The sequence below is a fragment of the Podarcis vaucheri genome, assembly GCF_965113315.1.
Source record: "Podarcis vaucheri genome assembly, chromosome: 2".
Taxonomy (NCBI): domain Eukaryota; kingdom Metazoa; phylum Chordata; class Lepidosauria; order Squamata; family Lacertidae; genus Podarcis; species Podarcis vaucheri.
The window spans coordinates 73342661-73366712 of record NC_138760.1 but is presented as its reverse complement, the minus strand read 5'-3'; the positions used below and the strand labels follow the sequence as shown (position 1 = coordinate 73366712).

At 49.7% G+C, this 24052-nt stretch overlaps 1 protein-coding gene across 3 annotated transcripts in view; it reads left to right on the top strand.

Annotated features, from left to right (window-relative positions):
* The window catches only part of SNCB (synuclein beta), a 46214-nt gene that overhangs the window by 14625 nt on the left and 7537 nt on the right, over nucleotides 1-24052 (top strand). For all 3 annotated transcript variants that reach the window (XM_082213593.1, XM_082213594.1, XM_082213595.1), the window contains exon 2: nucleotides 316-450. In XM_082213593.1, coding sequence (XP_082069719.1) covers nucleotides 316-450 — 135 coding nt within the window. The remainder of the gene's footprint in view (nucleotides 1-315; nucleotides 451-24052) is intronic.

Sequence of the window (24052 nt, the reverse complement as noted above, 5' to 3'; positions counted from 1 at the left end):
TTGGGAGAGCCCGTTGGGCAGTGGAAATCTCCTGCCTGTTTCAACAGCAAGCTAAGATGTTGTGGCTGCAGTAAGATACAGCCTGAGGCTGTTGAGTTAGGGGGCAGCCCTCATGCTTTGCTGTTGGGAACGCTGTGGCTCCAGCCTAGGGAGGTCCCTCCTCGGAACCATACCCGATTTCCTCCATCTCTCTCCAAAGCCCATATCCCTCCAGGTCCTTCTCCCCAGCAGTCCATGTAACCATTCCCCTTCCTTGGAAGCAGCAGAGCCCTCTGCTGAAGCCATCTTGCCTGGTCTCTTGTCTCCCCCACACAGAGCTCAGTGCCGGGATGGATGCGTTTATGAAGGGCTTGTCCAAGGCAAAAGAAGGGGTCGTTGCTGCAGCAGAGAAGACTAAGGAAGGGGTAGCGGTGGCAGCGGAGAAGACCAAGGAAGGCGTGCTCTATGTCGGTAAGGCTGCTGCAGGCACAGCTGCAGAGCTGCCCTGCTAGCTGTGCCCGCCTTTCGCAGGAGGAAACAAATCTGCTAGAGGAAGGGAGGGAAGGAGGAGAGATGGTTCCCGTTGCTTGGGTTTCTGTATCATTCTGGCCAGGCCTTCAAAGCTGGCAAATTGGCATCCCTTCCCCACTTTGATTTCTCCCTCTTCCCCTCAATGGTGAAGGGACACAATTTACAGGGTGACGGCAACCTAGAAAACTGGAGTCTGATGCTGTGGGGCAGTATCTGCAAAGCAATGCTCTGCATCCTCCTTCCTGAGCACCACCACCCCCTGGGGTTCTGATGTCATAAGTCCCTCAACGTGCAAAAGGTATCACCTTCTTAGGCATACCTGTGGGGTTCTGTTTGTTTTTCAGATATCTGCACAGTTCTTGGGTGATCCAAGAATCTCACGTTTACTGTATTTAAAGCACTGCTAGCAGGTAGACCTGAACCATAATCCTCTTCTAACCAAGGCATACAGAATGAATGGTATGCCCATAGTGGCATATGGGGTCTATGACACAACTAGGAATACCCATAGGATGATGATAATAATAATTAGTTTTATCCAGCTTTTCAGCCAAAAAGCGTCCCAGAGTGGTTTATAAATAGTGACAAAACCGTACCTGCCTGCAAGCTCACAATTTTAGAAGACATGACACAAAAGGAAAAGGAATGCGTAGGGAGAAGGGGGAAAACAATCTCAGGTACTAGATCTAAGTTTCAGAGTTTTTGTAGTGACTAGCTGGGATGGAAATATTTGGAGAAGAGAAGCCAATGGAGGAAACATTGCTTTCTCTCTGATGGAACAGCTGCTGATAAGATGACAGTTAAGGGAGTGACCTGTTGAAGCTGGTCTCTTAGAGCCAGTGCAGAAGCCCTGTAGTCCCATCTCTCCCTCTCCTGTAGCCTGATGGACTGGCTGCTGATTGGAACTCTACGAGACCCAACACTGCATGGTTATTCCTTAATTCTGTTTTCGTTCCTTCTCAAGTTCCTGGCCTTCTTGGTCTCATGTGAAAAAGCAGGCACAAGGCGCAAGCTGGATGCAAAATAAATGAAATACAGTGGTACCTCGGGTTACATACACTTCAGGTTACATATGCTTCAGGTTACACACTCCGCTAACCCAGAAATAGTGCTTCAGGTTAAGAACTTTGCTTCAGGATGAGAACAGAAATTGTACTCTGGCGGTGCGGCGGCAGCAGGAGGCCCCATTAGCTAAAGTGGTGCTTCAGGTTAAGAACAGTTTCAGGTTAAGTACGGACCTCCGGAACGAATTAAGTACCACTGTAGTAGTTTTAAATGGGCATGCAAGCTTTCTAGTTTCCCAGGATGGAAAACAAGTGTACCTTAGATCAGTGTTTCCCAACCTTTTTTGGGCAAAGGCACACTTGTTTCATGAAAAAAATCTCGAGGCACACCACCATTACAGCCCCGTGACGTCAGTGCGCAGCGTCACGCCGGGAGGGACATGAATTGCTAGCAAATTACATAATCACCTCCTTGAGGGCTGGCTCATCTTCTCCGAAGGCAAAACCCCATTAATTAACAGCACAGACTCACACCATAGCCAAGACGAGGGGGGAAAACCTCAGTCATGCATAGTCATGCACATGTGGGGGCTAAATGAGGACGAAGACCGGGCAGAGAACAGGGTTCAAATCACCCCACCTGGCCAGGACAATCCCTGGGTGCTCCCTTGGGCCACTCGCCTGACCCACCTCGCAGGGCTGTTGCTGCGAGGATAACACGGAGAGAACCATGCGCGCCCCCGGGAGCTCCTTGGAGGAGAAAGCGGGCGATGAATGCAATGCACGAAATATATGAGAGGCGACCAGGTTTTGCAGGTGAGGGGCCCCCGCCAGCCTCCGCTTCCAACACCCGGCGCAACGACGCCAAAGTTTCCCCCCGGGCTCGGCTCGGGGAGCAGCGCTGCTCCCCCCGGCTCCCCTTCGCCCTCCCGGCTCTCTCTGCCGCCCACTGGGGACCCCCCTCACCTGCCAAGTCCGGAGCGCCGGTGGAAGTTGCATGCATGCATGCAGGGCGCCGCGTCGCCATTGCATTGCACTGCACTCCATGCAACGCCTGCACGCATGCATTGCCTTGCACGCCCGCCAAGGGGTCTCCCCGCGGTCCAATGCGTCCCCTCTGGCGCGGATGCAGCATTGCAAAAATAACACACACCCCGACGCAGCCCTACCTGGGGGGCAGCCTCCGCCTCCGCCGCTCCGCCTCCGCGGGGATCCCCGGGCTCCATCCTGCCGCCCGATCTCCGCGGGGGCGCAGGCAGGCTGCGCGGGGTCTGCGCGGAAGAGCCCCTGCCCGCCCGGCCGCCGCTGCGCTCATTCCATGGCCGGGAGAAGAGCGCTTCAAACAAAACGCCCGGCCCGCCAGGCCACGCTGGGAAACGTAGTTCGCGCACCCCGCGCAGGCGCGGAGCCCAAGGGCGAGGGGACTACAGATCCCGGCAGCCCCCGCGCCGGGGACGGAGGGGGAGAGGCCGGGTGCAGGGATGGAGGGACGGGTGGGCGAGCGAGTGAGAGTGAGTGGCAGCCGCCAAGCCTTGGCCGAGAGCCAGGAAGGGCCTCTCCGGAGGAGGAGGAGGAGGAGGAGGGAGGCGCAGAGCGGGAGGAAGGGAGGGAACCCCAGGGGTCATCTAGTGACGGCGCCCCAATCGAAAATTTGACTTAAAAAAAAAAATCTTTCAATTTTTTAAATTTTTCCCGCGGCACACCAGGCAACATCTCGCGGCACACTAGTGTGCCGCGGAACAGTGGTTGGGAAACACTGCCTTAGATGGACATTATGATGTAGCATGGCCTAATTAAGCTAGGAAGTCTTCCTTATCTTTTTTAACGGGTTGGTCCAATAAAATAAATAAATGTTAATTTATTTCTGCCTGCTCCTGCATGTAGAACGATGAGGCCCAAGCCGTTGGCTCAGTGTTGCCCTAGGCAATTTCTTTTAACACGAAAGCTGCTGCCCATAGATATAGACACCCCAATGCAGCAATCTGTATTTCAGGGAACAAAGGAGGACAATCTTCTTAGCTTCTCTCCTTTGGATGTAATAGAGGGACCATAATGTGGCTAAAGCAGAAAGACCTCAGAATAGTGAAATGCATTTATGGTCCTCCTTTCCTCTCCCTGCCCCCAATAATTTAAGGCTTGCTTAGGTTCTGGATGAGATGTGTGCAGATGCCAGCCCAACCTTGAGGCTGGTGTTTCCGGGGAACCTTTTGCCCGGGCACAAGTGGGATGTACCACTGCATTTTATTGGGCAACATGGTAGGGAAAAGGCATGGGGATGGCTCTCTGTCTGCTGCTTTTGTGTCTGGCTCTGCATGAGAGCCAGATGGATGAATATTCATAAATGCCTGCTCTGCATTCAGGACCTACCTTGCCTCTTACAGATTCATCAGCAAAACGGCCCCAATCAGCATGGGCAAGTCAGATCTTCTTCTGTCATACCACACCCTCTAGCCAGGACAATGAGATGCATATCCAGAGTGCTTCTCCTTCCAGGACTTCATCTACCATCTTCTCACTGACACTTTTGTCAGCTGTCACTTTTATTTCACTTTGTCCCTCACTGTGCTGGTCTTCATTGTGGGCAGTCTTCTTGTACATATGAGTTTCTTCCTCCTAGAATTGTAGGTTCAGTTAAAATAAAATGTGAATGTGAATGTGTACAATTGCAGGCATCCACTGTAATTCATTTGATGCATTCCACCTCCCACCCCCCCCAAAATAGAAGGTAGCAACAGAAATCCTGGGTGAGATCAGGAAGAGTAGATCAGGAAGGGTAGTCGAACGAGAGGAAATGGGAAGAAGGAAATATTAAGCTATTGCTGAAAAACAGGCAAGAGATTTAAGTGCACAGGTGCAATGGCACAAATTTGCTTTTGGGAGAAAAAAGGAGCGATTCTGATAAGGGACAGAGCAAGAGTGAGAAAGTGAGAGGAGGGTAAGACTTCTGTCCACTAAGGAGGTCCAAACTTTTATGGGGGAAATTATATACATTGTGATGGCATTGTCCACATCACATCATGTTGTTTATATGTCAGTCTGGACAGGCTCTTCACAGCAGAAAACTTGGGAACCCACCCTTCCTTGAATATTGTTGTGGGCAGATATTACAGTACTGTATAGGCCCACCAGATGTCCTCAGACCAGGGCCGTCTTAAGCATATCCGGTGCCATGGTGCATAGCTCCCTCCGGCACCCCCCCCGCCCCCGTTTCCCTGAGTTGTCAACCTTTTTTTAGGGAGGACAACGGGGCTGGAGGAAGTGGACAGCGGCTGGAGGGTGGGGAAGAGGCGGAGGCTGGACGCAGTCCCTCCCGGCTCAGCTGGATGCTTTGTGCCACGGTGGCCATGGCAGATGGAGGCTGCGGGCGTGGCACTGCTTCGGTGTGGCATGGCGGAGGCGGGCGAGGTTGGCGAGCTGATGCTGGAAGGTGCCATGTCCAACCTCCGCCTCTTCCCTGGCGCCCTCCAGAACATGGCGCCCTGCGCCACTAGTCTCTGGGTAAGACGTCCCTGCCTCAGACTACAACTCCCATCAGCCTTAGATAGCATTTGTTACCTTGTGGTTAATGGGAGTTGTATTCCAAAAGATCTTCCTGCTTCAGACTTTGCTGCCTGTATCACCCAGTCTTTCTTTGCTTCATTTTCTGTGTATCTCTGCTTATCTTTAAATAAAAATTTTAGGGGCTGTGGAATGGCATGCCACAAGTTCCCCTAATCCTCCAGACCAGATTAAAGTGGTTCACAGTGACGGGGGACTTCATTGCATGCACATGGTAACTTGATTGAATCCCACCCATAGTTGCATGCATGGATATAAAATTTCTTCCCCTTTTAACAATAGAAGAAAGAACATATAGAAAAGGCCTGGGGAAGAGGATAGGAGTTGTAAGGATGGGGAGATGTTTATTGGAGGTTAAAGGCTGGGGCTGACATGTTAAGTGAACAATGGATGCCCAAACCTCCTTCATGAGGGAGGGGCCGTGGCTCAGTGCTAGAGCATCTGCTTTGCATTCAGAAGGTCTCGAGTGGGATTCAATCTCATACCGCAAATACAGGATATGACATTATAGCTGATTGGGAGGTGTTGTACAAACAAACCCACGTGAAAGAACCCCAGCAACAACTCCACAGCCTTTTTTGGTGAGAAGGAAAGTGGCAGGAAAATGCGCTGGAAGTGTGGGGGTCAGCCTTGCTTTGATGCAGTGTCATCACACCTCCTCACAAGCAAGCAAGAATGAATGCTCATTAAATAGCCACTGTCACTTAACTTCCCTGCAAACAAACCTGGATGAGTTCTCAACAAACTGGTTGTTTGAAAGTACCAAACGTTTTGGTGGTGCTAGGAGAGCACTGAATCTGCGGGTGGTATGCAACAGTTACTCAGAGTGGAGCTATTGAAATGAATGGAGCTAAATTCAGTCATGTTCATTAATTTTAATGGGTCTACTCTGAGTAAAACCCTTTTCAGAAGACTGCCGTGTAGTTTATAACATAGAACACAAATATTCATAGATAATATCTATACAGTGTAAAAATTCTATACAATATCAAAAGTGAAAGAGTTATATATAACGATAGTAATTAAAATATATAATAAAATACAGCAACACCATAAAAATAAGGGAAGAGAAAATCGGCAGGAGGTTATATAAATTACAAAAAAATAGTGCACAAATATGGAATCTTATCTCTATTGAAGAACTACATAGAGAGTACCCAAGCAGTCTGCCTCTCCTGCTGCTGTTATAAACTTGTGGATCTTGGGTTCACAGTAGCCAGCCGTAATAATCCAGTTCAGGGATGAGGAACTTGTGGCCCCCCATATGTTGTTTGACTTCAACCCCCACTGACCCTAAGTATATATCCTACAGTTTCCTCACCCCATGTTATCAAATGGTGGGGCAGCCTAATGGTTGCATGGTGACATGGAGAAAAACCTGAAATTAATAGAATCATAGAATTGTAGAGTTGGAAGGGACCCTGAGGGTCATCTGGTCCAACCCACTTCAATGAAGAAATCTCAACTAGATCATACATGACAGATGGCCATCCAACCTCTGCTCAAATACCTCCAAGGAAGGAGAGTCCACCACTTCTTGTAGGAGTCGGTTCCAGTGCTCAACAGCTCATACCCTCAGAAGGTTCTTCCTGATGTTTAGTCAGAATCTCCTTTCTTGTAACTTGTAGTCATTGGTTTGGGTTCTAGCTTATGGAGCCGGAGAAAACAAGCTTACTCCATTTTCCATGTGACAGCCCTTGATATATCTGAAGATGGCTATAATCTCTCCTCTCAGTTTCCTCTTTACCTGGCTAAACATATTCAATTCCCTCAACCGTTCCTCATAAGACATGGTTTCCAGATCCTTGATCATCTTGGTCGCCCTCTTCTGTACAGGTTCCAGCTTGTCAGTATCCTTCTTAAATTGTGATGCCCAGAACTGGACACAGTACTCCAAGTGTGGTCTGACCAAGACAGAGTAGAGCAGGACTATTATTTCCCTTGACCAGGATACTATACTTCTGCTGATGTAGCCTAGAAGAGCACCAGCTTTTTTTGCTGCTGCATCACACTGTTGACTCATGTTAAGTTTGTAGTCTACTGAGACAGCTAGATCCTTTTCACATGTACTACTGGCAATCCAAGAGAGAGAAAATATTTGAGGCAGATGGAACTCTCTCTCCCTTTTCTGCTAAGATGTGCTGTTGTAGCCACAGCTGCCCTGAAGAAAAGAGGCAGGGCCTTTTGGTGTGAGGCCCCAAGGTGGCAGAAGAAGGCTACAGGTATAGAGAAGAAGAATAGGAGCTACTGCCATTGCTGCACACATGTAATGATGTGCACAGATCTCCGTGGAAAAGATGGTTGTGTGGGAAGGAATAAAATAGGGAAGGTCTGGGCCCAACTTTGCAACATTTATTACACTAATCTAAGGGTATTTTGCCCATTGCCAACTATTTTGTGCTAATGATTACCTTTTATAGCCCGAAAGTCTAGGATACCTTAGGCATCACCTCCCATCTCATTCCTGTCTGTCCCCCATAATCAGAAAGGGGAGGTCATTCTCTGTGTCTCCTGCCTAAGGTGGAGGCACAACTGAGCGGAATAAGGAATAACCTTCTTAGCGGTTGCACCCATATCATAGAATCATAGAATTGTAGAATTGGAAGGGACCATGAGCGTCATCTGGTCCAGCTCCTTGCAATTCAGGAATCTTTTGCCCAGTGTGGGGCTCAAATCCACAACCCTGAGATTAAGAGTCTCATGTTCTACTGACTGAGCTATAAAGAGTTGTTGGCCACCTCCCCTACTGTTTTTCACCAGTTACTGAAGATATTTTAATTTTGGCAGGCTTTTATGAAGCACATATATGTTGATCCTGTGTCTTTTTCAATAATTTATTTCATATTGCTTTATGAAATTGTGCTGAGAGATGTTGTAAACCACACTGAAAGATATATTTACTCTAGAAGGCCAGGATGTCAATATTTTAATAATTCCTGAATGATTATATGAATGAACTTAGAATGAAGTGGGACCATTTTTTATTGTGAGTGGGCCTGTGGGGCCATCTTTCTGAATGCTCCCCCATATTTAAAAACAAAAAACAAAACAAACCTCCCTGCATGTACAGAATTAGCGCACCAGGTAAAATGGCCAGATATAACCTTCACACTTCCATATGTGAAGTGTGCTAGTGTGCATATGGAAGAATGTTACCAAAAAAGAATAGCCTTATGTAAAGATTGTGGCTATCTGGACTTAGGGCTGGAGTCAACTTAATAGTTGTGCTCACAAGAGCTGGCATGAGTCCTACTAGCACAATGAGGCTTTCCCCTTTTCTCCTTCCCATGCCCCACATGTCCCCAATCAGATCTGGGGGCTGAGGAGAACCCCCAGGTCTGCTTTCAGGGGGAAGAGAGAAGAGGTCATTCCATCAGGAAAGCTGAAACGCTTTGCACAGACAGAGCAATCTCCATAGCGCTACGTTGAATTCCACCCTTAGCCTGGATCCTCACAGGAGTAAGTAATGTGGCAATCTCGTGTTCACCTACCTGAGAGTAAGTCCTGTACAGTGTAATGCACCAGTACTTATTTCCAGTAAGTACCAATGAGTTTTTTTCCAGGGTGTTTGGTATGTTTAGCCTGGTGAAGAGGTGATAAATGTTTAATTTTTAGCCTGGAGAAGAGGTAATGTGATAGTCACCTTCAAATATTTGATGAGCAATGGGTTCAAATGACAAGAAAAAGGATTAGGAAGAAGGCAGCGGACTCTCCTTTGTTAGAGGTTTTTAAGCAGAAGCTGGGTACCTATCGGGGATGCCGTAGCAGAGCGTTTCTTGGGAGGAGGTTGGACTAGATGAGTTTTGAGATCCTGTCCAATTTTCTGCATAGGATCAGGCTGTCCATTATTCTGTTTTTGATATCAGGCTGTGATTTCTGTGGCTAATGTAGCCAAATAGTCACCTCCCACATGCAAAAGGGTTGTATCAGTACGTTGGGAGAACCTTAAGATTTGGAGAAGTAAAAAAAACCAAAACCCTTTATAGCACCTGTCAGGGGTTCAGGAGCAGAGACGCAGAGAAGGGAGGAAGCAGAGAGCGAGGGGGAGGAATCCGAAGGGAAAATGAGTGATGATGACGACCCGAGATCTCCAAGCCTAAGCAGTGAGTCAGAGGACTCCCAAAAGGGAGCCCCAGTGAGCAGAGCAAGGGGGGGATCCGGGGGGACACCCCAGGAGGAAGGGAACAGAGGAGATTCAGAGAGCAGCAGCTGGAAGTCGGGACCCACGCTCATAACTGAGAGCGGCAGCAGCTGGAAGTCGGGACCCACGCTCAAGACTGAGAGCAGCAGGGAGGAAGGTAGCCAGGCATCGGTTTCCGGAGGCTGTCAGCAGGAGGGAGGGCACGAGTCAGGGGTGGTCACGCCCTCCTCAGAGAGCGAGGCAACGGTTAAGAGGAAAGTAGAGAGTTGGGCGCGCGCGCCAAGTTCAAATGCAGCGGAAGCTGGAGCAGTAAGCAGCCCGGAGAGTGAGCCAGGTCCTAAAGCCCGCCGCAAGGAGGCAGAAGGATCAGGGGGGTCAGCGTCAGAGGAGAGTAGAAGGGAGGAGGCCCAGGGGGGCAGAAGGACCCAGAGACGTAGGGAGAGGCGAAGGAGGTGGAGCAAGGCTAGGGTATTAAGCTGGTGTGCAAGAGGCGGGGACTCAGACGGGTCTTCGCCGACTTAGGGCAGAAGGTGTAGAGCTGCACGCTGCAGTTCGGAAATGAAACCTGTAACTTAATAAAGACTCTTATAAAGTGAACGCTGGCGGACTTGGTCCTATGTGAGCTGGGACTGGGTGGCAGCCCTGACAGTAAGACCCGTCTCTCAAAAGCTTCGGACACCTGATATCTCGCAGCGGAGAGAGAGGCAGCTGGAGGAGGGGATCGGTGTTTGGGAGCAAGCTCACGACGGTTAGCAGAGATGACGGAAGCAGAGACAGTTGCAGCGCTGCAACAGGCAGTTACCCAATTGAACGCGGAGGTACTGGCATCCAAGAAGAGGGAGGAGGATGCGGCAGCCGCCTACAGAGATCTCCACGCCAGGTTTGAAGCATGGGTTAAACACGGGCAGCCAGGACCCAGACCGGAGGGGGTTGGGTTGGCACGGAGAGCAGGAGGGCTTGTGGCTCACTTCGATGGGAATTTACAACAGTACCCCAATTTTCGAGCAGACGTAATGTGCGCACTGCAACTGCTGGCAAAAGACTTTAGAGATGAGGAAGAGAAAGTGGGGTTCATACTATCCCATTTGCATGGGGATGCTAAAGCGTGGCTACGCAATTTGTGGAGGGATAAAGATCCGGCGCTTCAGAATGCAGATGCCTTTATCAAAGCGATGGATGCGTGTTTTTTGTCTACTATTGATGTGGATCTTGCCCGACGGGAGATTCATGGACTAAAACAAGGGAGGGCAAGCGTCCGGCAGTACCACGCCCGCTTTTTTGCGCTGGTCAGTGCCTTAGAGTGGGACCGGGATTCGCCCCCTGTCAAAGACCTGTTCTGGGAGGGTCTAAGCTCTGCGGTCAAGGATGAAATTGCAAGGGGGGAGAGGCCCCGAAGCACGCAGGAGGTGGTCCAAAGGGCGCTGACTGTGGGGGTGAGGCTGGAAGAACGTCCATGGTGCAGAGATGAAGGACGTGGCGGGCGCGAAGCAGCGAGAAGTTTCTCTTTCGTTCCAAGAGAAGCAGCGCGTGCGCAATCCACACCTCCGCCTGGAGGGGGAGGGGAACCGATGGAGGTTGGAGGTGCAAGGGCTCAGTCAGCAGCCAGAGCCCAAGCACCGACAGCAGTGAAAGCGAAGCCTCCTAGAGGGAACAGGAAGTGTTACATCTGCGAGGATCCAGGCCATTTGGCGAAAGAGTGTCCCCGGAGGCTCCACAAGCACACTGCAGCCTCAGCAATGGTGACTGCAGCAACGCAGCAAGGAGAACCACAGCAGGGAAACGACGATGTCTGGCTGGAGACAGAGGCACTGGGGCCCAGCCAGACGCATCAGTGAAGCAGTCCCCAGCGATCTTGCAACCCACGGACCCCCTCCCACCCAAACCAGTAGTGCAGCTCACAGCATCTCTCCAGCTACCCGATGGCGTCACTATCGAAGTGCCGCTTTCTGTGGATTCTGGAAGCAACGCAGACTTTATAGCGCAGGATTTTGTGGAGCAGCACGCTATACAGCTACTGCCTGCCACTCTGCCCCTGCAAGTCGTCACAGTGGATGGCAGGGAGTTGCTAGGGGGGCAGGTGGTGAAGCAAACGCCACCGATGGTGATGCGCCTTGGCAACCACAGGGAAGTCATCAGTTTTAATGTCACCAGACTGTCGGACACGCCCATTGTGTTGGGCATGAGTTGGCTGGACAGGCACAGTCCGACACTGGCTTGGTACCAGAGACAGCTGATCTTCGGCTCCTCTTATTGCGCAGAACACTGCATCCTGCCCAGACAGGAGGGAGAGGAGGAGGAATCACAACTGCAGTTGGGAACGTTGCAAGCAGTCCCCCACAAATACGCAGACTTTCTGGAGGTCTTCTGCGAGAAAGAGGCTGACAAGCTACCACCGCACAGGCAATATGACTGCAAGATTGACCTCCTACCAGGGGCGACGCTGCCGAAAGGGAAGCTGTATTCCATGTCTGAGGACGAATTACAGGAACTCAAACAGTTCATAGATCACAATTTGCAGCGCGGTTTCATCCGGGAGTCCAGGGCAGTAGGGGGCAGTCCTGTTTTCTTCGTGAAGAAGAAAGACACGCCCCAAAAAAGACTGGTGGTGGATTTTCGCCTCTTAAACAAGATGACCAAGCCTTCTGATTTCCCCATGCCCAGGATTGACGACCTACTAGCGACGGTGCGCAAGGGACGCGTGTTCACCAAGTTGGACCTGCGAGGTGCGTACAATCTCATCCGCATGAGGGAGGGCGATGAGTGGAAGACAGCCATGTTCACGCCTCTGGGCACCTACGAATACAGAGTGATGCCGTTTGGATTGCAAAACGGTTCTCACTGTTTCCAAGCTTTCATGCATCATGTGTTGGCGGGACTCCTTTACAAGAAGTGCGTCTGCTTTCTGGATGACATCCTGATATTCTCCGAATCGCAGCAAGCCCATGACCAAGATGTTCGGGAGGTGCTGGAGAGGCTGCAGCAGCATAGACTGTACGCCAAACTGGAGAAGTGCCAGTTCGACACGACGGAGGTGGATTTCTTGGGTTACAAGTTGTCGGACAAGGGGCTAGCCATGGACAGCGCCAAGGTTCGTGCGGTGTTGGATTGGAAGAGCCCGCGCAACCGGAAGGAGGTCCAGCGGTTTGTCGGCTTCGCCAACTTCTATCGCAAGTTTATCAAGGGGTTCGCGATGCAGACGGCGGCCATTACGGACACGCTAAGCTCCAAGAAAAAGAAATTCATCTGGACGGAGCAGGCGGAGCAGTCCTTTCAGGCACTCAAGCGTCTCTTCGCGTCGGAAGAGCAACTGCTGCATATCGACCCCAGCAGGCCGATGCGGGTAGAGACAGACGCGTCCGATAGAGCAGTGGGAGCTGTCCTGCTGCAAAGGGACCCACAGGGGGTCTGGAGGCCGGGAGCGTTCTACTCCAGAAAGCTCAGCAAGTCGGAGCAGAACTACACCATCTGGGACAGGGAGTTGCTGGCCATTCATGCAGCTTTCAAGGCGTGGAGGCACTTCCTGATCGGCGCCAAGCACACGGTGCAGGTCTGCACGGATCACAAGAATCTGGAGCACTGGCGCACGGCTCAGTTCCTGAACCAGAGGCAGATACGTTGGGCGGAGTTCTTTGCTGACTTCAATTTCCGAATAGAGTACGTCCCAGGCGACACCAACGTCATGGCGGATGCACTGTCCCGCAAACCGCAATACCTCGAAGAGGCGACGCCAGCGGCAGCCATGCACATCTTCGCGCCAACAGCGTGGGCGTGCGCTTCAGCCACAGTAGACCTGGATGCGGTGCGGCGGGCGTTGCAGGACGACTCCTTCGCGCAGGCGAAGATGGCAGAGGTGCACAAGGGCACGGCAAAGGGCGACGAGTTCCAGATACGAGACGGCTTGCTCTTACGTAAAGGGGCCATCTACGTGCCGGGAGACGAACTTCGCGCCAGGGTACTGCAGCAGCTGCACGACGCACCCACGGCCGGGCACTTTGGCACGGAAAAAACGGTGGAATTAGTCGCAAGGGACTTTTGGTGGCCCAGACTGAGAGGGGAAGTCGCGGACTACGTTGCGAGGTGCGACACCTGCCAGAGGGCCAAACCGGTGCACAAACCACCGGCGGGACTGCTGGAACCGCTGCAAAAGCCGTTTGAACCGTGGGAGAGAGTGGCCCTGGACTTTGTTACGGATCTACCCAGCTCGAGAGGCAAGACAGCTGTACTAGTGGTGGTGGACTTGTTCACCAAGATGGCACATTTCATTCCGTGTGCGAAGGTGGCCACGGCGGAACAAACCGCCAAACTGTTCATAGATCACGTGTTCAAAGTGCATGGTCTGCCGCGGTCTATCCTGTCCGACCGCGGGCGCCAGTTCGTCTCGAATTTCTGGCAGAAGCTGATGAGTTTTCTAAATGTCAAGGTCGATTTGGCATCAGCAAGACACCCGCAGACCAACGGGCAAGCAGAGAGGGTCAATGCCATCATGCAGCAGTACCTGAGATGCTATGCCAATCAACAACCTGCGACCTGGGTGGATTACCTGCCGCTCGCCGAGTTCGCTTACAACAACACGAAGCACGTGTCCACAGGGGTGACGCCGTTCTTCGCCAACAATGGGAGGAATCCCAGAACCTTCCCGGGACGGGAGAGAGTGGGGGACGGAGAACCACAGACGGCGGACGCGTTCGCGTCAGAGTTGCAGGCGGTACACGATCAACTCAGACGGCAGCTGGAGCTAGCTAAGCACGCCTACAAGGTGCAAGCTGACAAGCACAGGCGGGTTGGCGAAGAGATCCAAGTGGGAGACTGGGTCTGGTTGGCAGCCCACGCAGTGCCGACCAGGTCACTAGCCAAGAAGAAGTTGGGGCACAAGCAAATTGGTCCGTACCAAGTCGAAGCACAGATCAACCCGGTAGCCTTCCGACTGGCGCTGCCGGAGGGTTCCAGAATGCATCCGGTGTTCCACAGGTCGGTGCTCACTCCCTACAAGGCACCTCACAGATTCCAGGAGCCAGGGACGGCACCGAGTCCGTTCCGGGAGCGGACGGAGACGCGAGGGGTGACGCAGCAAGACCCCATCAACGAGGTCACGGAGATTTTGGACTCCAGATGGGGGGAAGAGGGAGTCGAATACCTCCTAGCCAGAGAGGGCACCCGGGCCAGCGCCAATAGCTGGGTGCCAGACTACGTTTTGGAGGAACCCCTGCTCAAGGACGAGTTTCATGCCCTTTTCCCACACAGACCCATGCCAGCGAGCTTCTTCGACGACTGGCTGTTCACGCCCACACTTTCTTCCAGCACGTTCCATGGATTCGACTCGGACGGGGAACCCGCACTGAGCACCCGTTCCCCAGAAGGATCGCCGGCGGGTTCGGCGTCAGACACCTCGTATTGGTGGGACGATCGACCGGAGGAGCAATGGCGCCGGAAGTGGCTGGAGATGCCAGGTCGAGCGACCGACGCAGAGACTGACATGGACGTGTTCGGGGAGGACCTTGGGTTCGAGCACGGCGGTACAGAGATGGAAGCGGAACAGGTCAACGTCGGCGACCGCGAGGAGGAAGACTCGGAGGTCTTCAGTTGGCGGCCAACCACGGGGAGCGAACTGTATCCGGCATTCCCTCCCGTGATGATGGAGCACCCAGCACCCACACCTGAAAGCGGGGAGGGGGGAAAGGGGGGCTTCGAGGGGGGGATGGATGTCAGGGGTTCAGGAGCAGAGACGCAGAGAAGGGAGGAAGCAGAGAGCGAGGGGGAGGAATCCGAAGGGAAAATGAGTGATGATGACGACCCGAGATCTCCAAGCCTAAGCAGTGAGTCAGAGGACTCCCAAAAGGGAGCCCCAGTGAGCAGAGCAAGGGGGGGATCCGGGGGGACACCCCAGGAGGAAGGGAACAGAGGAGATTCAGAGAGCAGCAGCTGGAAGTCGGGACCCACGCTCATAACTGAGAGCGGCAGCAGCTGGAAGTCGGGACCCACGCTCAAGACTGAGAGCAGCAGGGAGGAAGGTAGCCAGGCATCGGTTTCCGGAGGCTGTCAGCAGGAGGGAGGGCACGAGTCAGGGGTGGTCACGCCCTCCTCAGAGAGCGAGGCAACGGTTAAGAGGAAAGTAGAGAGTTGGGCGCGCGCGCCAAGTTCAAATGCAGCGGAAGCTGGAGCAGTAAGCAGCCCGGAGAGTGAGCCAGGTCCTAAAGCCCGCCGCAAGGAGGCAGAAGGATCAGGGGGGTCAGCGTCAGAGGAGAGTAGAAGGGAGGAGGCCCAGGGGGGCAGAAGGACCCAGAGACGTAGGGAGAGGCGAAGGAGGTGGAGCAAGGCTAGGGTATTAAGCTGGTGTGCAAGAGGCGGGGACTCAGACGGGTCTTCGCCGACCTAGGGCAGAAGGTGTAGAGCTGCACGCTGCAGTTCGGAAATGAAACCTGTAACTTAATAAAGACTCTTATAAAGTGAACGCTGGCGGACTTGGTCCTATGTGAGCTGGGACTGGGTGGCAGCCCTGACAGCACCTAAGCACACTCAGTGGCCACAGAATTCTGACTAATTGGGGGAACAGAATGGAGCAGCATGGGAAAAGACTTAACTAACTGAAGAGTGAACAAGAACAGTCCATGCTGCAACATTTTGTTTCAGGTTCCACTCATTTCCTTCTATTATCACTGTTTCAAATGCACAGAATTCTATTTGGCTAAAGAATCTGCTTGACAGGAGAATCTTGCCTTGTTCCACAGCAGAAAACCCAACCAGTCCATAAGCCAGTAATTAATTATCTTCATTATTGCTGCATGCAAGCAGGGTAATGGAACAGAGAGGTAAAACACCCTTTTGCAAGCTTTTGATATTGAAGGTTGTCTGAAGAAGATGTTGGTTAGCAGGCTTAAGGTTTAACTAGTGCAACTATTTGGGATAGGGCTGCAGCTCAGGGGCAGAGCATCCGACTTGCATGGTCACTCTCTGACATCTCCCAGCAAGGCTGGGGATGTCTCCTGCTCGAAACTCTGGAGATCAGCTACCAGGCAGTGTTAAGACCAGGATGGGCCATTGGGTCTGACTCAGCATAAGGCAGCTTCTCATCATCCTAACCAACCCATGTAAAACATGGTGGTGGGAGGGTAATTCTCACAAGCAGGGAATGTCAGAGGGAAATAAGGGGCAGATGCCATGTACTGCAGGGTGTTTTAATAGGGAGAGCTTCTGCTTTCCAGGCAGTCTCCCATTCCCTAGGTATGCCCTGCATTCATTGTTCCTAGAGGGATGACCTTGCATCTGGCTGCAGCAACATGTTTCTTGGAACGGGCCCAGCATAGCAAGCAATTCAGAGAGCTGGAAGCGCCCGGTCCTTCCCATTAATTACCACTCTAGCCATTTTGTTTCTTGGGCATGCTTTATTGGCAGGGATTTTAAGACCTTTCTCCAGATTGCTGATTAAAAAAAGCATATTGAAGACCGCTGGGCCTGCAGGCGATCCCTCTGGGATCTTAATGCAGACATCTCTGGTTTCGGCGCACTTAATCATTGGATTGTGCACTTTATCGATATGGCATGGTGCTACTTTCTTAATTGGAATGTCCTAAGGAAGCAAGTCCAAGTCCCTTGAAGCTGTTTTTTTTGTAATGACTCGGTTACCCTTGTGAACCAGTGCTTGTAAATAATAAAAAGAGTGGTCCCAGAAGATGCTGGGCAGCAACACTGACCATGTGGTCTGGGAAGTGGAAGAAGGGAGGGAGGAAGTGCTTGGAGGCCAGTTGGCCAGGAGGGCACAGTAGAAAAAGGCAGGAGTGGCATCTGCAGGGAATTCCCAAGTTACTCCCTTTCCACCCCCTGCTAGATGTGCTACAGAAATCAGAGCAAGAGCACAAAGGAGAAGCAGCAAGCCACCACTTCAGTCCCGGGCCCTAAGTAGGGGCAGAATCCACTGTGAAACTAATGAATCTTAAGCTATTACCAGAAGGCCCCCAGAAGTGAATTTAGTACACATTGCTTAAAATTTTTGGGTCTAGTAATCCCAATTTGAGTCGCACAACTCAATGTTATTTATTTATTTTTGGCTGTGTATAGTTCAACAATCCCATAGTTTGAGAGTCAGTAGCACAGATGTTGTAAAGGTGGGTGATCTATCATGGAACAGCTCAATTGAAGAAAGTAACACTGGTTACCCAGATATTGTTGCTAGTTGCAAAGGGGCCCCCATAAGAGTTCAAGCTTCAGGGCCGCAAAAATGTAGGTCCGCCACTGTCCCTAAGTGTGAGGAATGGATTTCTAATTTTTAGGGTTCTATCCCGTGTTCATCATATTCTGATAATGGACATGACTAACTTAGGTCTATTAATTCCAGTGGGTTTCCTCTGCAGAGAGCTTAGTTGGATACAACCCTTAGTCTGCAAAGTGCTTCACTGTCTTTCCCCTACAGACTTTGGAAACTGGCAAGTGTTTCAGAGGGAGGCTGCACTGTTAGGTCTTGCCTGCATGCTGCATTGGAATTGCCCCCCAAGGGTCTCATCTCACAGCTATGCGGATGCAGAGGTGCTCAGTGGCAGTGGTCATGCTTTGAAAGTGAAGACCCAAGGTTCAGTCTTTTGACGTGCATCAAAAGCCTGTTGTCAGTTGAGTAGATGGTGTTGGGTTAGAAGATTTTGCATCGATATAGGCTGCTTTGTATGTTCATAAGCCGCCTGCCTGAAGGCTTTTGTGAAACACTGTTATTCTTCACTGCCCTTGTCTCTTGTCTCAGTGTTCTGGTGGTGGTGAGGTAGGTCATTAATATCTCCATTTTACAGTGTGAATGGTGACACAGTGTCTCACCCAAGGCTTGGCGTGCTTTGAGAGAAAATCCTATGCAAAGGGACCCCCAGATTTTGCAGTAAGAATAGTAGAATTCTGCAACCTGTATAACTCACGCAGATTAGCAGTTTCCCCCCTCCCTTAATTATGCACAATTTATTCAGCTGCTCTGCCCACCATGGGGAGTTGTAAGGAGCTACGTAGGGCACTGAAGCCTCACACCCTGAACGCTGGGCTTTTTATACAGTAACAACTCTGACTTCTGAGAATTACCCATACAAGTTCAAGCCTATCTTTACAACCATAAGGTCTAGAAACATGCTTACTTATTTAAAAGAAAGTCGGGAGAGAAAACAGAGATTCTTAGGATGCTGAATTTTGCTATCAATACCTCATTCTGCAGATTATTAGCCATCCAGTAAGTGCATGGTTGATGAGGGATTTTTAGGTCTTTTATGGGCATGCCTGGAGCCCAAATTATACTTGATGTTAAGTGGGTATTTGCTTCTCACTTTTGCTAATGGGAGATCCCCCCACCATCAAATGCCATCTTTAGGGAGATGGGGGAGGAGGTCCTCAGAACTGCAGCAGGAGCAGAAAAGAGCTATATTTGCCCTTCACCCTACTCTGATCACATTTTCTCCCTGCCCCACAATCTGATACCACTTCCACATTTTTAAAAACCTGCATGTTAAATGCAAAGGAAGATTTAATTTCAGCTCCAATTTAGCCATCAGTTTCTCCTGACCCACTCTTCCCAGGATCAAGGAGAACTGGACAAGAAGGGCTAGAATGCTGTGCTGGTGTTGATGCCTGATCCCTGCTGTTCTGAACTGTGCATCTTCCTCCAGGCAGGTTTGCCATAGGAAAAAAAATACTTGCTGAAATTGGTGAAGCTTTGGAGGTGTAAATTTGACCTCAAGGGACAGATGCCCACAAAGTATCCATTTTGGAATGGAGGTTGTTTACAAGAGCTCAGGTCACCTCAATTGCTAGGCAGGCAGGGTGTGAAATCTTTGGCTGTGGCCTAACCTCTTTCTTGGCCGTCAGCATGATAATGCTCTTTGCCAAGGAGGGATTTAGCATCTGCAGGACAATTGCTGGAAAGCTTCCAAGGGAGTAAAACAGCTCTTGTGCCAATTATACTGCTGGAAGGAGGTATTGGTAGTGGACGGGAGCCTCCGGCATGCTGGAGCCCTCCCTCCCCAACTGCCCAGGACTGTCTGGGATACTTTAGGTGCTATGCACACCTGACCCCAGCATGTCCCCATTGGACCCGTTAAGGGAGATCAGATCATAGCAGATTACGCTGCCTAAGAGATGACTTACTGTGACTGCTCTGACAGCGGCCTCCAGCCGTCACATACCACACTCTCTGATGCTGTGCACCCCTCTCCCATGGCTGATTATGGGATTCCCTGCTGGGAGGGCTGGGTGCTGTGGTGTTAGCTGCATTTCCAGGACCTGGAAGGCTATATTTGCCTGCACATATGGGCTTGCAAGGGCAAGGCGCACATCTTTATTTTGAACAAAGCCCCCAGGCATGAGCAGGGAAGCTTGCAGAGGAGGCGATGCAGTGGCCTCATATGTTTAAGCATGGATTCTGCTAGCACATGCTCCAGAGAGGCAGAGGAACCTCAGGGAGAAATGCTGGATGCAGCAGTGCTTGGAAAGGATTGCTGGCCAGACAAATATGGCCAATGAAAGCACTGCTGGAGGAAGGGGGGCATGATTAATGCCACCCTTCCCTGGAAGAAGGCAATGTGAAAAGCACAGTGTGTCGACCAAAGTCGTTTTTGCTCCCTGGTGGTTCAGCATTTTAAAAGGTTTTATTGCACCACTCAGGCACCTGTTCCTGCCTTCATCCAGCTCCCCACTTGCCCATTTTGTTGCCTGAAGCAGATAGCTTCACCTGGTGCATGACAGGGCTGGCTCAGGGAGAGCAGAGTTAAGGGCTAGCAAGGTAAGTTGATCCCACCTGCTGCTGCTTCAGGATGCTCCACAAGGGGGTGGTGTAACCAGGAGTACTAAAACAATGTTGGGTATAGAATTGTAGAGTTGGGAGAGCTTCTGTCTGCCCCTGCCTGAAGGTTTTTGGAGAATCCATGAAAAGCAGTGGAGTTGGAGTGGGGGAATATAAGCTCCATGGAGATGCAGTGATATACTTTGGGGGCTCAGCTTTCTTTTAGTACAAGGCCTCAGCCTTGGCATATGTGAAACTTTAATAAAGCGGAGTGCCTTTGAATGTGTACAGATTGAATTCACTTGACTGCTTTTTATTTTATTTTTATCTTGCCTTCTGTTATAGAACTCAACAGTTTGCCTCCATAAATCTAGGTTTTGGAGCAGGCAGAGCTTTCCAGACGTGGCTCAAGCCACAACACACCTCCTGCTACGGTTTCCGTAAATTATCATAGCACGTTCTTTGCATATTCAGGCAAGCCTTGAGAGTTACACTTAAAATGGCCTCCTGCATGAGTCACTGCAGATTCAGGTAGATGTTGATGTGATAGTTGTATTCCAAGAGCAGTTTCCCTTCACAGAGGAAGGCTCATCTACAAATACCACTGTACCCCATACACAAGGCCTGTCCCCAGGATTGCCATTGGATGCCCCGCACAGCACTTAATGGTGAAACCTGCCTGTGTCAAATGGCACTGCAAGTCACATTGTTTCATAGGCATGCATCTTTGCATAAGCTCACCCTATGACTGTACTGTGCATGCAAGCTGCTAATTCACAGCACAGCCAGAAGATAGACGTGGAGTCCTTAGGATTTTGGCAAGCTCAGCCACTCACCTCACATGTAGATTGTTTTTTAAAAAAATATTTTATTAATTTAGCATAGTTATTACAAAATCAAAACAAAATATTACAATTACATAACATATGTACAAAGTTCTCAATAATATTATTAATAAAAAAGAAAAATATAGAAGAAGGATAAAAGGAAAGAAAGAAGGAATAAATCTATAAAAAGGAAAAGAAAATTAGAAAAAGAAAAAAGAAGAAAATAGGAAGTTTCTTCCAAGTTTATTCTACATCTATTTCAATAAGTAAATAATAATAAAATTTCATTGATTGTCTTCCACCACTTACACTGCACTTCCTATAAACATTTTAAACAAAGTTACAGTATATCTGTTATTCCATATTTTTTTCTCCCATAGAATCCCACATAGATGATCAATTCAATAAATTATCTAGATCTCTCACAAGTCTACTCTAAACACAACCAACACCTTGTATTTGATCCTTGTCTACATAAATTATCATTTAAACATTTCCATTGTTTCTGTATTATACTTTTTGATTTTTGTCTTATTAAATCAGTTAACTTTGCTAATTCCAAATATTCGCATAGTTTGTTCAATCATTCCTCTTTGGTTGGAATGTGGGAATGAAGATTTATTACTGTGTAGCTTTTCTTTATTATCTCACAGCACAGAAACTGACGTAACTGTAGCTTTGATTTTGATAGCACCTCATGAATTGAAAACCTAGCAGAACCCTGTGATATCTGGACTTTCATCTGGCCTTTGTTAAGATCTGATAGCTAGGAAGTTCAGGCTTATCTATGTATATGTGATAAACCAGGTTCCATTTTGCTCTTTTGGATACTTGGAATGTAAGAGGTGGCTCACAACACTGAAGAGCTGAGCTAGTACAGTATAGTTGTTTCTACCTGTGGAATACCCCACCACAAGAAGTCAGTGGAAGATCATCACCTCTCGCAAAAGATTTACACTGCAGAAAGTAATAGGGTATTCTCTTTCACATTCTCCTCAGCATCAAGCTGCAATTTACAGGTAAAGGCTTATCCAAAAAAAAAGCAGAATTGCTGCTTTTCTGTTAATGCTATACTTAATGCTAGCATTGGCAAGACACTATTCTGCCTTGAGGTGGGATACACAATCTTCCAGTAATAAACTTCCATTTTTAAAAAGGCAGTGGAATCTTGTTGGGTTTGACGATGTTATTTTTAAAAAATTTTAATGGGTGCATGCAGACCCACACACTTCATTGGCAGAGACTCCAGAAGAATTTAAAATCCCATCCAGGCACTGACCAGACTAAGAACAGCTTGGTGTTTCAGCAGGTGGCTGCATCATGCACCCTCAGTTGATTCCTTAGGGTTTAAAAAAGATGTGGGGAGAAAGGGGGAGTTGCATCAATCATTCCTAGTGATGTCACAGGCATTAGCCAATGAATGCCTGTGATATTCATGCACCTACATAGCACCCACATCATTCACAACCATCATTGCTGCTTGTCTACCAGTCAGGCTATTTTCTCAGTGACAAAACGTTGCCGCTTGTAGGTTGGAACTGGGCAATATACATTCAACACAAGTTCTGCCTTGAAGAAGGACACACCTGGGTTCCCTGCAACAATTGTGTAACATTTGTGCATTTATTGTGTACAGGCACACTAAAAAAAAATGTCCAGAAGGGTAGCAATTTCAGTCATGAAGTCCTGGGAATAAGCCAGATTTCACCACTAGGGGGCCTTTTGCATTATGTCAGATGAGTTTAAGGCCAATAAATTTGGTACACAGGGTTCCTTCTGTCAAGGGATAAGCAGCTCCACCTTTCAGTATTCGTTGCAGACCTCATAATGAGTATGACTCTTGCCAACAACTCCTGCTTTATTCTGCCTGTCACATTTCCCTGCTATTGGCATCTTGCATGGTAATGATAGGCAGCTGCCACCATCCATGTTTTTTGAGATAACCAGCCTCATTTTATTTGGATCTTGTCTTGGTGCCTCTGAGTCAGCTGTGATGTCAGATCTGTGCACTTGGCATGGACAGTTCAACTTAAAACCCAGTCTCCCCAGTTGTAGCTTCTTGCCTAGAACCTTGTGAGGGATGCAACATTTCGGGAGCTGATCAGCTGCCTGCCTTGTGTTTTGTTAATGAGGTTTATCTTCTTTTATTAACACCGCACCATGTGTGTGCAGTGTCAGGGTGTGCTAGACAGCTTTTTATAGCTCAGCAAGTTTAGAATTGGGGACTTTTCCCTCCCCACAGCTGCTGCCTACTGTTCTCTCACATCACTCTACAGTATTTCACAGCCCCCTGCCTCCCTTCTGAGACACTGTCTCTTAGCTAGCTCTCAAGTTTGTCTGACTAGAGGACCAAGCCCTAGGAACATCAGTCTAAAGGATGGGGGACCTGTAGCCCCCCACATGTTTATGACCTCCAGTTCCCATCAGCCCCAGCCAGCAAGACCAAAGGTCAAGTATCATTGGAGTGTACTTCAATGATGTATGGTGTGTGGCAGCAGAGTGTCATCTGGAGGCCCTAAGGAACAAATTGCTTCTTGTAACCATTCATGTCCATTCAAACCCTGAGAGCTACTTGTGATTTGGAGTGGGGAAGGCTGGAAGGGAGTGCTTAACCTGGACACCACTTGCCTTGAAATATTCCCAACCCTTCACTTTGGGGTTCCAGAAATGTTTAGAAATGGAGGTGGGTTGGGAGCTGGAAGCAGAAAAGCAAGTGCTGGGGGAAGAGTTCAAGTCACACGTTCCACACAATGGCTACCCCTAGCCATGATGTCTGCATTGCTTCCAGTCTTGGAGGCAGTATGTCTCTGATTACTAGCTGCTGGTTATCTCCAGTAAAAGTCATGTCTTGCTTGGAGGCATCTAGTTGGCCACCGCAGGGCTGCTCTTATATTAAGTCTCAGTCAATGGATTCAGGATTGCAACCTGACTTTGTGGTCATAGGTGGTGCAGTAGTTAAGAGTGTTGGACTGAAAGATCCAGATTTCAATCACTGCTAGAGTCATGAAGCTCATTCCGTGACTGGGACTGCCTTGCTCCTTCCTTCTTGCATAGATGCAGGGTGGGGGCCCTGGTGGTCAGTAGGGCTTGCTGGTGGAGAGTAGCTGAGAGGCAAGCCGGCAGCTAGACAAGCCATGCCATTTTTTTCTGCCTTGCAGTGAGGCCTGATAAGGAACAGCTGGGAGAGACAGAGGTGTGGACAGCGAGGGTTCAGAGTTATTATTGTTGTCTATTGAATTTGTATACTGCCCTTCATCCATAGATCTCAGGGAGG